Raw genomic sequence first — 13495 nt, 5'->3', positions numbered from 1 at the left:
GGCTGGCAGCAGTGACAGAAAAGGGGGTGCGGGACGGGGAGGCCTGCTGCACGGGATGGGACTCTTATTGAGCTCTTGAGCGATGAGCCAGGTCATCACATCTACCCACCTCATCCATCATGCCCCACAAACAGACACAAATAAAGAGGACACATTCCTGCCTCTGCTCCCACTACCACATTCAAACGCGCTGTGGCCTTCTATCCCCTCTATGGAAGCCAATGGCCAGGAATTAAAAAAAAGAAAAAAAAGGAGCAGAGTTCAGACTCTCTCGTGGTTTTTTAGGCCATGGGAGTGCCAGAAGAAAGCGCCAGGTGGTTCTCTGACCTATGTGTAGAAAACCATGTTGGTGCCATAATTATGGCCATGGGAAGGGGGCTTATATGGGGTCCTATGAGGGAGGTTACTAGTGAACGAGTAAAATGTCTGTGGAAGAATAAAGGATGGAAGGAAGACAAGTCAATCCACATTGTAGTCCTTTATTTAGTTGCTCCTCCCACATTATTTGAATTGAAATGCATAACAGTTACATTGTAAAAAGCATTAAAATAAAAGTACCTCAACTTGCTGATTACTTTTTAAAATTGATTATAAACAACGACAAAAACAAAAATGTGATCCCTCAAAAGGGGAGAATACATAAGAGCAGTCTGTTTTACTTTTTTAAGTTTGGCACGAGGGTTTAACATGAACTGAACGTCACACAAGCTTGCAGACAACCGTAGAAAATGTCAACACAAATCTTAGCAGACCAACCATGCGCTTATGAACAAATGATACCTGGGTCTTTTAATGATTTCATTCTGTACACTTTTTTTCTCGTTTTATTTTATCTTTTTTTTTTTTTTACAATTTAATCATGAAATTGTCATTAAAAAAATCTAATCTATTCTTCAACCAGTTCCATTAAAAGAATAAGAGTTGTATGTTTAATACTATCTGGCTCTCCAACGGAATCTACAAACTCCATTGAAGTCTGCGATAGGCCGGGAGAGGAATCTGCCATCACCCGGGCTTGGAGCAGTGCTATTCAGTAAACAAACTACAGTTTGCCAAGAAATAAATACAATTATCAACATACGACAACAAACAACAACACCAACAACACAGACAACATCAAAAAAAAAAAAAAAAAATCCAACAAAATCATGATTGTCTAAAATGACTGAAAGACAAGAATGGAGTAGTTAACAACTAGCATTCAAGCTATTTAGTGGTATTGTTGGTTGACTAGAATGGATTCAATGTTGTGGAAAAAGACAAATGCCATTTATAGAACATTTAACTTCAGCACTGGCTACTTATCTCAGTAAAAAAAAAAAAAACATATGTTCTTTTTGTCCACAAAAATGACTATTTATAACCTTTCACAGATAGCGCAGACGGGCAGGTTGGAACGCAGTACAGAATGGTTGGTAGACAATTGTGTACAGCTCAATGATTGACTTGTTTTCAAACTTTTATGACACAAAGTCATTTGAACTAAAGTTGTTACCACCCTTCATTACATCAAGTGCATTTATTTTTTACACGCAATACATGTGGACCCCAGGGGTTTGAATTGCAATACAGTTTGAATATACATGATGTCATTAAAGACAGTGTTGTTGTTAACAGTTTAAGATACTTGCCTTTGAGACAGACACAAGCAACTTCAGAAAACGTTCACCCTGCTTTGTGTGAACCGGGCAGTGAATGCAGTCTATCAAAGATACATCAGCACATCTTCCATGTCCACCAGCTGCCTTTGGTGTGCAAATGAAGAGAATAAATATGACTATTATTACTTTAGATTTATTATTTCCACCACGGTAGGTGCCAAACTAGGAAATCCATTTTAAGGTCTCAGAGGGATATTTTGAGGTTTTCTGGGCTGGGGTCTGCAAAGACCTTGTATTGTGTACAAGTCGCTCCACTCAGCAGTCAGAAGGGCCATGATTCTGCTTAGCAGTCACTCCAAAGACATTGAGAGTTCCTTGAGACGTCAAATGTGAAAAGCAGGTGTCCATCATACATGGCTGAGGGACTGGAGGGCAGTGGATTCAGCAGCAGCTCGAGCCAGACTGTGCCACATAGAGGCCGGCGTGTGGGTGGCGGGGTGGAGAGAGTCCTTTTCAGCTAGAGAAAGCATCATGGCGTATGCCTGAATGGGAAAGGACAAATTGTTGCACACATGAAAGACAATTAAGGATCAATTTTGAATATTTTCAAATGTTTATTATTGTCTTTCCATGAAATGACCCCACCTAATAAGCACATTAAACAATTACCCCCTTTATTTTTTATCAGGTCAGTCACCAGATTAATGATGGGAAAATGAAGCTTCAAATTTGCTTCATGAAGCACTTGTTGTATTTAACCAGTCCTGCAGATGGCACTCTGCTTAAAATTAGACTGAAAACACACTGATATATCCTAAACCCTTTTTAAACCGCAGAGTCAAAAAACACAACTGGTTGATGAAGCAAATCTGAAGCTTCGTATGTATTCCCATCACTAGTTTACAGTATGACTTCCAAAAATATTGTTACCTGCGACTTTGATTTCCTGAAGAGCGGCTGTTTGACTGCATCATTCAGCGAGGCAGGCGCAAACGATTGCTCGTCTTCATCACCTTCCCCATCGCTCAACTCGCTCTCCTCAAGCTTGTGGATGTCTGAAAAGTGACGGATCTGATCCAAAGCGGAGTAGCCACTCGGCTCTTCCTCGTCCTTATAACTAAAAACCCAGGAAAAAAAAATATCTTCATGTCAGCAATTGAAATTAAAAATGGACACCATTACATTCAGATATTAGATGTACCTCCTCGGAGAAATTTTACAACTCTGGCTCAAGTCATTTGTTCGACTGAAGTCCATTCCATCTTGCATGATGTCATCGCTAATGTCGCTTGGAGGCATCTCCTCTCTGGGTTTATTTAGGGTGTTGCTGGGGTCTTCCCCATCTTCATCAGCAGCAAGCTCCTCTGCGTCCTCGTCTTCTAAGTCATGTGACGTGTGCCTGGCCATCAGTAGAGTCTTATCTTCTTCAAATGGGTTGCCATTGACACTGCAGACCAAGAATATACCACATATATGAAATGTTTTCATTGCATGTTTTGTTGTTGTTGTGCTTTTCGAATGTTCTTTTAACATTCCTCTCTTTCTGCATGTGCAAAAACAATGGCTTGTGGCCTCTTGGACAAAGCGGCAAAGCAGAACATGGCAGCTGGGACGGACCAAAATCGGAATCTCGTTTGTCATCGAGGCGGCAGGGCCCCTCTGGGCACAGCAGCACCAACTTCATCATTGCAGCACTTAACTGGAGTGCTCAGCCTCTCTCCTTGTTTATCTTCACTACTATCTAGTAATCATCTAATAGGCAAAATATTTAGCTGACAGCTCCATTTGGAAGTTGAATTATGAGTGCACTGCCAAGCGATCCATTTTGCTCTCCTTGTGAAGGGAAAGAGAACCAGCTATCCAAACTGCCAGAGTCTTCATTTTTCCTTCTGTTTCAGTGCCACAGGAAACCACCATTTGCTAAATCATCTGGAAACGCATTCAGACTGATTCACTAATTACGCTCAGAGATGTCTTTCGCCAGAATCCTGCACAATGAACTCTGGCGATAGTGCAGATAAGAAAGCAACACCCATCATCACATCATTTCTCAACACGACATCTGATTTGATGTGAATACAGTTAAGTGTGTGCAGACGTAAAATATATTTATCATTTTTGTCCCTTATCAGCTGTTGTTGAAACCGTATTGTCTTTTAGAGTGAGCTTCAACCGGGCAAATGTGTATGTGTGCCGCGTCGAGCTCACACGGCTCCGAATAGTGACTCCTGAAGAGCCAGCGAGAGCTCTGTGATTAAGAAAACAGATTCGCTAATTATGCTTTCAAACGTGGTAATTTGCTGGGGATAAAGTATCTATCAGAAGCAGTCAGAAGCGCACCATTTTGAAAGGAAACACAGGCCGACCTTGTGACCCCACCCCCTCTACCCTCTTCCTGAAGGCAGACATGCTGGTTCCAGATGTGGCGGGCTAACTGCTTCGCTCCCCCTTTCTTTGGGTTTCTCTTCCCGTACTCCCGAGGCTCCTGCGCCTGCTCCTGCTCATGGAGGCTCAATCACGGAGCAGTCTACGAGATCTCTATCTGGTCGTACAATCGGGCCTGTGATCGCACCGACGTGAGGCGCGTGAAAACAAACTCTGAGAGCCGAGCAGATTGCGCAACTGCTATCTGACCTGATCGCTGCTTCAAGAATGTATTTGCATAATGCACAGATGAACTTGCATGCACGGAGACATCACTTGATTTAATGCATGAAAGAGCTGTCATGTCCTCGCATGATTGCCCTCTCAACAATACCAAATTACTAAGATGGGATGGAGAGATAATAAAATCTAAAGTTAAGAAAATGTCTACCTACCCTTCTTCAGAGGGGTCCGGTGATGTTTGGCTTTGGCCTGTGTTGCCGATGAAATTTCTGATTTCATTGAAGTAAGAGTCTTCTTTGTCGTCCAATAGGGCGCTGCTACCATCAAGTTCAGACTGTGGGGAAGACATTGCAGTGCCTGTGCAAAGAGACAATGGAGAAACATTTATTTTTATTATTTTTATATGAGAGCAGCTGGAGATAAAGTCTGGCCGTCTCTGGGCTGCATTGAAACTTTGTGGCTCAAGTAAAAACGACACTAATCCAACCTTCTCAAGCTTTGGGCTCCTTACCTGACAGGTTACCATTCTCGTGCTTTTTGAGGTGACGATCCAAGTTGGTTTGCTGACCAAAGCATCGATCGCACAAGTGACACTTAAAGGGCTTCTCCTTGTTGTGGATGTTGCGAATATGGCGTTGCAGGTTGGAGGAGATGCTGAAGGAGCGGTCGCAGTATTTACACCTGCAGAAAACAAAAAAAAAAGCAACTTAAAGCATGACTGGATTGTTCTGTGGGAATCATAACTACATCTACACATAGTCTGAGCAATCCCACAGATCCAGACATGATGGAGCAGCTTGTTTAAGGTGAAGCAGAATTGCCTCTCATCTCTAGCCAGTTGAATAAAATTGCATTCTTCTCTCACTCAATAAGCACGCAACAGATTGTTCTCTATCCCAGCGAAATTACTCGCTCTTGCCAAGTTTCTTCATGCAAAATTATACGAGAAGATTACATCTTTTTCTTCTGCTGGAATTAACTCGCTCGATTGGCTGTCCCTCAGGACCCCCCCGTGTTATCGCCATAACAAATTACAATAAACAGCGGTGATCTTTAATGACAAGCCAGTACGTGGAGTGGAGGCTATCAGACTGGAGACCCGGGCTGGTCTTTCTTGCTCCCCTGTGGTCAAAGGCCCTCCTACAAGTTTAGAGCCAACATTCCTCCATCTAAGTAACTACAAATTTCTCTTTTGGCGATGGATTACTCATTATATTAAAAGAACCGGATACAACAATTACAACACTTTCTACAGTTACTTGCATTGGGACAAAGGACAGCAGTGAACAACCAGAGTTGAAGTGGCATCACACCGAAATTATGTAAATGAAGTCACAAACCTATACGGTTGCTCCCCTGTGTGAGTCCTAAGGTGGCGCGTCAAGTTGGCAGAACGTGGGAAGATTTTTCCGCAATATCTAATGAGCATAATACAAAATAATAAATCATTCACCTGGTGATGTTGATAATAAATGCTGCAGCGCATGCCGCAGTTACCTGCAAGTATATCGCTCCTTTCCCTTGCGTAAAAGCGTCTCTGGAAGTGTTGAAGGCGGAGCTCTGAAGTCAAACATGGAAGGAACAGAACGTAGCAGATCACCAGAGTCTGGCTTCAAGGAGCCCAATGTTTCCAGCTTCTCAGCCATGTTCTCAATAGCTGACATCTGAAGAGAGGCAACAGGAAGATGAGACCGGATGATTGTAAAACTACAAATACTAGGAAATGCCATTCTGCTAGAATTTCACACTCAAGAGTCTAGTTTCTTTGTTTCAGTGTCTACAAAAAGGTGGATCAAAATATTGGGATGAAAAATAGGCCAAAACCAAAGATGAGTAAGTTTCAAATATGAGCTATGAGACAATAACCCTAATTTCAGTGCCAACATTTACATTCTTGACATCAAAAGTTTTTCGTGGTTTGACACAACTCTTTCTTTCTCTCAGACAGACAACACCTAAAAAGACAGATAGAGACACAAGGAAAGAATTAACGACTGCAGGCAATCTGCTAATGAAGTCCAACAGTTGCTTTCATCAGATATCCTGGCAAGAATTACGCTTTCTTGTCTGCACTCTATGTGGATATATGGTTGAGAAACTATTTGCCGTGAGGTGGTCATAGTTGATTAATTGCCACCTATGTGTGTGAAATAGATGTATGTATGTGAGGGAGAAGAATGTATTTGTAATGCATGTGAGCGAGCATAGTGTGTGTTGTAGGCGATTGTATGAGCCAAGTGTGTATTTGTGTGTTGTCAGATCCATGTCTTTGTGTGTTTGTGTGTAGAGTGATTCATGTCCACTGCTGGGCAGTAAACCATTCTGTGCACAATGCGGGCAGACAGCACATTTGTCAATATGAAAGATGTTGACATTGCTGATCAAGGGCCAGACATGGGTAATAATGATATCGCTGTGCTGAAAGGGGCGGGGTGGGGGAGGAGCAGGGATGCAAGGGGGGAGTGAAAGGGGGGGGGAGACAGAGGGGCGGTGGTCCCAGTAGAGCACCGGGCCTGACAGGCCATCCCACGCGCACATACATGCACACTTTTTCTTCTTCTTTTTCAAGGCGGCCCAAAAAAATGTGCATTATTTTGCACGTATCGAATTTTCAGCTTGTTCTTATTTCATCAAGGCATCAAATCAGTGGTGGTTCGGGTCCTCTATGGGAGCACTGTTTTGACGCTGACATTTCATCTCCTGTTTTCAGGCCCTGTCACACAAAGGCTACATGGCTGAATTGGAGTAAATGGCAAGGAGAGAGGTGAAGAGGTTCTGCAAGGAAGCACGGTGAAGGGTGAGATTAGAAAAAACAAGTGGAGTGATAAAAGCCAAACAACAATGGAGAGAAAGATCTAGAGCTTTAGAAAAAGTAATGGATGACAGCGCGTGGAGCCATGTGTGGGAAGCATGTGATTAAGAGTGACGGCTGCGTCTAAAGTTCCTGACACAGTCAACATTCTCGCTGTGGGAGGATGTGGATTGTCAAATTTGGTAGATTTTGATTACGACCATTATTGTAATTGCAAGAGTGTTGCAACTGCTATTCATCATGATAGAATTTTTTTTGGGGGGTATTTTGTTTATCTACACAAAACTATGTTTGACAATGTGAAATGATGCAGTCTTACACTTGCAAATAAAAGCAATAATTATTACATTTGTCAATAATAAATAAAGAGTATAACCTTTATATTAGCCTATGTACAGTATACAATCTTTATTTGTTTACATTTAATTGGATGAAACTAGACTAGTCTTACTCTCTACGAATATACAAAAAGTTAAAAAACATTAACCAGAGATTGAACTTCAATGATTGATGTGTACGTTTTATGGATTAGGTTGATTAAGTCTATTTGACTATGTCACAATGTCTTGTGTGTGAAATGTTTAAGCTACTTAATGTCAAGAAGAGACCCGACTGTGCTCTGAGGTAATTTTCCCAAGGTCATACACTCTATTTTTTTGTAAAGTAGGCCGCCTTACACACACACACACACACACACACACACACACACACACACACACACACACACACACACACACACACACACACACACACACACACACACACACACACACACACACACACACACACACACACACACACGAACACACACAGACCGCACACCTCATGAAAACCCCTTTTCATTCTCCCCAAGGCAGTGTGTAAGCATTTGTGAACTTGCTTGTTGCTGTAGTGTCGCAGTGGGACCAGCGGTTGATTGGCTATCTTCAGAAGTCAGTGATGCTGCGAGGGGCTAATTAGCGAGATGCATTCTCAATTGTTGATCTTTATCAGCAACCAGATGTTTGGCGAGAGGAACTAGCTCAACCCTCGACCCCCCCCCATGGGAGTGTCCCAAAGAGACTGTTACCCTTGGACACATGTAAAGTACCCTCGACTAAACAACTACCTTCACTACACCGTCCAGTATCCCCACGTCCAGGCTTATTTGCAATAGATGCGCTTCATTATCTGTATAAGCAAACATGCATGTTCCAAAGCGATTGGTTAGGGTGTAGCACTACTGGAAATTCCCACTTCAGCCTGAATCAGACCAGGACTTAATCAAGATCCCAAAAATGTAAACAAATTAAAATAATTAAAACGGGGGAAAACCAAAAACATTGAACTGTTGCATCAGTCATGTAACTGTAAGGTGGAGTCTGTAAATTTGAAAAGCAATTACAGGAGGGGCTGTCCATTGGTAAAGACACATCATATAAAATTGGTACAATTGAACTTCGAAACAGCAAAACTCACATAATTTGAAATTTGAAAAATATGCCAGACAAATCTCACAAAACGTTCAACATGTATACCTCCAAAGACTTCTGCATGTGTCTTAAAACCAACTCCTTTAAAACAGCCACCTTTTTGTGACCCTAAGCACCCGACACCGGACTGACCCTTGTCGTGTGCCCCTTGATCTCTTGTGCAAATTAACCATGAAGTTGGTTGGGTTGTTCAGTATTCATCTTTAGCAAGATTGCAACAAGATGGTACATAACAATGCAATGAAAACTATATTCTTATACAGTCCATGCATCATGTGATTAAAATAAACAAAACTTACCCAAGTGTTCTGATCCGGCAAACGGAACTGCGGGGAGAGAAAAAAAAAAGTCAGATAGTAGCAGTAATCATATCATTAGCGATACATGGCTTAAAGAAAAGCGATTGAAGCATTAAACTTTAAAGGAGCAATGAGCTGCCTAACTACAAAGTTATGGTGGCGGAATTATAGGTGGCTCTCATAGTTCCTAACACTTCCCCGTGCTCTATAAAGACATTATAATAGCAGCCAGTATGTAATATGAGCCCATATTGCTCTGCAATAAAACATCCTGCCAGGAATTAAAAAGCTGAATCATAAAAAAGGTTAAAAAAAAAGTTATAGTCTTTCAGCTTTTTCTTAGTTTGCCTTGATATATGGCCGAGTCGTGAGTCAGGTGACTGAACGCTTACCCACTCAAAAGTATACAGAAAGGGCCCCCTTGCCTGGTCTGACTAGTCTGAGCTTTCTGGGAATGATTTGTGTGTCCAGACATCATAAAGTCATAAAGATGGCCTAAGCACTCTGTTAGTGTTTCTACTGATAGGACACCTCATTAAGGCATGTGGGACGACCATGTGGTCGTTGCAGGCTGGGCCTTTGCAACAGTCTGGACAGAGGACATAAATCAAGCAAATGAAACAGCCTGTAAAAACCAGACCTGAAATAACCAGAAAACAGGCAACGGAATCATATGCCTGAGAAAGTGCTGTTTTCACTTTCCGAGGCCGTTCTCACCCACGCCAGAGACTGATTAAATGAATGGAGTTCAAAACGCATCAGTACAAAGTCTTCCATTGAAAGCTGGACCAGAAATCAAGTAAATTGTATCCATATTTACACGAGATAAACATATAGGTTGCAAGTCCCTCTCTGTCAGAACATACGTACCTGAGGATGGAAGAGGAAGCCAGGAGCCGGCCGCATGTATTTGTCTTTCAGCGTCTCGAACGGATCACTCATTCTCCTCTTCTCAACCCTGCTAATAGTAGATTTCTATCAGCGCTTAACACACAAATACTTGTGATACAAAAAGAAACAAATGGAATACGCTGAATGGAGCCTGTTTATTTTTTAGTCGTGTAAGCATTTTTTATCAAAACACATTAATTGATTGAAAGGGTCTTTTAATTTCCACTATTTTACACAAAACACACGTGTGTGCGGCTTCAACACTCCATACAAATGTTTCTTCTAGGTTGTATTGTGCTAAATCAAACCATTTATGTTAACAAAACCACCGGGAATAACAATACCTGTAGATGGGATCCATGAAGAAAGGAGTCGGCCTGGCATGTTGCAATGAAGAGTCAGGTTTTGGTGTTTCCATGACAGCTTTCTCATCTTGAAGGCCCTCATTGATTTTTTTCTCTTCTTCTCTTGCACCGCATCCACGCCCCCTGGTCCCTAGACTCAGGTCCAAAGGCTGATCCTGACTGGTAAAGTGTGAGGCTTCTACTTTGGAAGGCTCAAACGGGGTAGATTTCTCCTCCTTTCGTTTAGTGGTGAGGTCAAATGGTGACTCTGATGACGATTTGCTCTGAGCCTTTTTGCAATCATCTGCCTGCAACTGAGGCTCACCCCTCAGCGTTTGAGATCTGACATCTCTGTCTTGAACAGGATACATTGGTGGAGAGAAAGTTGTGAAGAAAGGTAACGGGAACATGGAAGGATAGGGCAGTGACCCGACCTTTTTGTCCTGCAGGCCAGCTAGGCCTGTAGAGCCAAAATACTTCTCAGCTATGGAGGCAATGGCCTTAATAGAGTCATTGACAGCCCCAGTAACGGCTGTGTGCTCGTCCATTGAGGAAGGGATAAGAGAAGGTCCGGCAAAGTTTTTATCAGCACCGCTGCCCGTCAGACTTTGTGGACTTCCATCGTTAGCCTTCCTTTTGAGGCTTTTACCATTTTCCCGCATCTCGCTGTCCATATCACTTTCAAGCTCAGAGCTTGACATACTCTCAAGATCGCTTCCACTAGGTGTGCTGACATCATCCAGATCACTGCTTTCCGATTGATCGCTTTGCTTGTGGCGTTGCTTCGTGGAGGACAACGAGCTCTGGTCGTGTAGGTTCGAAGCACTATCGGGACCACCGTTGTCTTTCCGAAGCGCCTTCAGGAGTTCTCTGGACTCTTGAGCTCCGGAGCTTGGAGGTAGCAGTGGATTCCTACTTAGCTCTGCACCATGCCCACCGATAGCAACGTGAGCCGGTTGCCTAACCGGGGAAGAAGTGGCTGGGATGAGTGGTGGGCGATGGTAGATTCCAGAAGGGAAAAGGCCAGGGAAGCTGAATGGGAAAGCAGGTGCAGCAGGGAAAGTAAGCCCGCCATGATGGCGGCTAGCTCCAAAGTAATCAGCCAGTCCAGCGCTACTGTGGCCCATGGCCAAAGCTGATTTGTCCAAACCAGGAGCACCGGGGAGTGGCATACTTTGAGCAAACATTCCTCCTGTCGTGAAATGGTTCTTTCCCTCACAGAAGCGTCGGTGCTTGTTCAGGGAGGAGGTGGTGCTGAACATCTGCCCACAGTCCTTGCACTTTATCTGCGTTCTGCAGTCGGCATGCATGCGTTTGTGGCGGCACAGGTTTGAGAACTGGGTGTAGGACTTGTGACATACCTCGCCTGCCGGGGGCACACAGAAGTAAACAAACAGGGTTTCAGAATGTCATACAAAATACTGACAATGACATCATACAATCACATCTACTTAACATGTGACACAGAGGAAATGCAGTGTGAAATGCTCATGTTCCCATCAATATTTATGACAAAGGGTTTCCATCAAAATGACGAGGTGAGGTGTGTCCAGATCCTGCTATTGTAATCAAATGACAGTGTGAGTCGCTTGTTCCCACTCATCACCTGCACATCAAACCGAGTTCCCAGGCATCTCTCGCCTCATTGTGTCCCAAAGATTCCATAAACAATTACATATACAAACACACACACACACAAACACACATGCACCCATAAAACAGAGAAAACTAAGTCACAGAGAAGGACACACAAAGGAATGCAAGCGTGCACAAACACACACACACAGGCGCACACACACATTCTTTGGCATATGAAGTACAATGGCGCTATTTTAAGTTTGTGAAGGAAGTAGAGTTGAATGAATCCTATCCTGCAGTCTGGTTCCCAGGACAGGTCCCACGTCCTATACTAACACACACCCCTCTTGCCCACCCTGAGTCTCTCCCATCACTCCTTCAGCTCCCTCACCTTGTCCCCAAGCTGGGTCCCTGTCATCCTGTGCTGGCTAACCTTCCCACAGTCAATTCAAGTACTTTTGTGACTCTGGCTTACCATGGGAGGTGGACCGTTGAGTGACGTATTTTTTTCCCAACAAAATGTACAACTTACTCAACTGTTAACAATTCGGATAAGCGTTGTAAAGAAATAATTATTATATTCTTTCCGATTGCAAATTTGACTGGAAAACATTAATGGAAGCTGCTTTACAACAAAATAATTTATTTTGTGAATCGAAAATATGGTAAAGTGGTGTAAGAATGCAATTATGCTTAAGAGGCAGATCATATTATTTTATATTAAAAAAAATCTGTATTCACTTTTGGCTGAGTCCAAACTCCATTGTAAAGTCAAAAACATAATAAAGTAACAAAATTAGTATTTTATCAGGTTGCAAAGAGCAACATGCACAGCACCATTGATGCACTTCAGGATTTCGAAATCAAAATAATTTGTACGTCATTTACTTTTAAGGATAATGAGGGGGGGGGCGGGATCCATTATTGGTGGCATTTTCCTATCTCCAAGCAATCTTAATCGCTACCCCTGCAAATAACAAGGGTTCACTATACACGGAAAAACAAGAAACATTTGACACACATGGCTTTTCCCAGTACAATTTCACACAACCATTAGTTGTATTTAGATCTACATATTTTCGTTGATTACAGCAAATGGGCTGAAAAGGAAGACAGCAGTGCATGTGGTTGCTATTTGTGAAAAAGAGTGTACGTGGTAGAAGTGGAGGGACTGGAAGGAGAAGCGAAGGCTCGACAGTAGAATGCTCGTCATGTGTCTACAGTTTGTTGATATGCTTGATTAAAAAGGAAAGTGGAAGCTGGTGGACTGCTTTTCACATGCTGGCATGTGGCGGGTGGAGGAAATACAAGAGGGAAAAGGTGAAGGTCATTATGCTTTAGGGAAAGAAGAGTGTGAAAGGTCAAAATGTGTCTTGCTGGGGTGTGTGAGAGGGGAAAAGTGTGTGCGTGTGTCAGAATAGGTCACTTAGGTTAGACTAAGTGAAAGTGGCTCCAACTAGATCATCAGCATGTTTGCATGCCTGACTAATTTTGTCCATTTCTGAAAAAATGATATCACTTATTTTTTTTTAGTATTTACTTTGGAACATCCATGTTTGAAGCTGAAAAAGGATCAATGAAGAATTCCCAAATACAGGTTTTCTAGTCACACAAGCATGTTATTTTTGTTAATATTATTATAATGTACTGAGTAGACTTACATAGGTAGGGTCTTAGTGACTTACACATGAAGGGCTTGACACTGCTGTGGATGTGCTTATGCTGCTTCAGGCCCGAAGACGTTGCAAACGTCTTGCCGCAGTCGGAGCAGGCGTGGGCCCGTGCCCCGACGTGCTGCGAGCGGATGTGCCTCTGCAGGTTACTAGGATCTGTGAACACCTGCTGGGGGAAGCAACCACACCGACACAAACAATAGGGGGTATTACTATCG

General features: G+C 42.9%; 1 protein-coding gene across 11 annotated transcripts in view; it reads right to left on the bottom strand.

Annotated features, from left to right (window-relative positions):
- Positions 1–878: 878 nt before the first annotated feature.
- The window catches only part of mecom (MDS1 and EVI1 complex locus), a 96037-nt gene continuing 83420 nt past the window's right edge, over positions 879–13495 (bottom strand). For 4 of the 11 annotated variants that reach the window (XM_085916174.1, XM_085916173.1, XM_085916177.1 and 1 more), the window contains 11 exons: positions 13266–13446; positions 10027–11392; positions 9662–9752; positions 8792–8818; positions 5706–5872; positions 5549–5626; positions 4720–4889; positions 4421–4565; positions 2803–3048; positions 2532–2718; positions 879–2143 (listed from right to left, as the gene is read on the bottom strand). In XM_085916174.1, the coding sequence (XP_085772300.1) occupies positions 2009–2143; positions 2532–2718; positions 2803–3048; positions 4421–4565; positions 4720–4889; positions 5549–5626; positions 5706–5872; positions 8792–8818; positions 9662–9752; positions 10027–11392; positions 13266–13446 (2793 nt within the window). In that variant the 3' untranslated portion in view covers positions 879–2008. The remainder of the gene's footprint in view (positions 2144–2531; positions 2719–2802; positions 3049–4420; positions 4566–4719; positions 4890–5548; positions 5627–5705; positions 5873–8791; positions 8819–9661; positions 9753–10026; positions 11393–13265; positions 13447–13495) is intronic. The other 7 variants (XM_085916179.1, XM_085916182.1, XM_085916175.1 and 4 more) reach the window with 6 other exon arrangements.

Source organism: Syngnathus leptorhynchus, chromosome 7 (assembly GCF_054491065.1).
Source record: "Syngnathus leptorhynchus isolate UIUO chromosome 7, UIUO_Slep, whole genome shotgun sequence".
In the NCBI taxonomy this organism is placed as follows: Eukaryota; Metazoa; Chordata; class Actinopteri; order Syngnathiformes; family Syngnathidae; genus Syngnathus; species Syngnathus leptorhynchus.
Note: the sequence above shows the minus strand (reverse complement) of the source record. Positions and strands in the feature narration are given on the sequence as shown.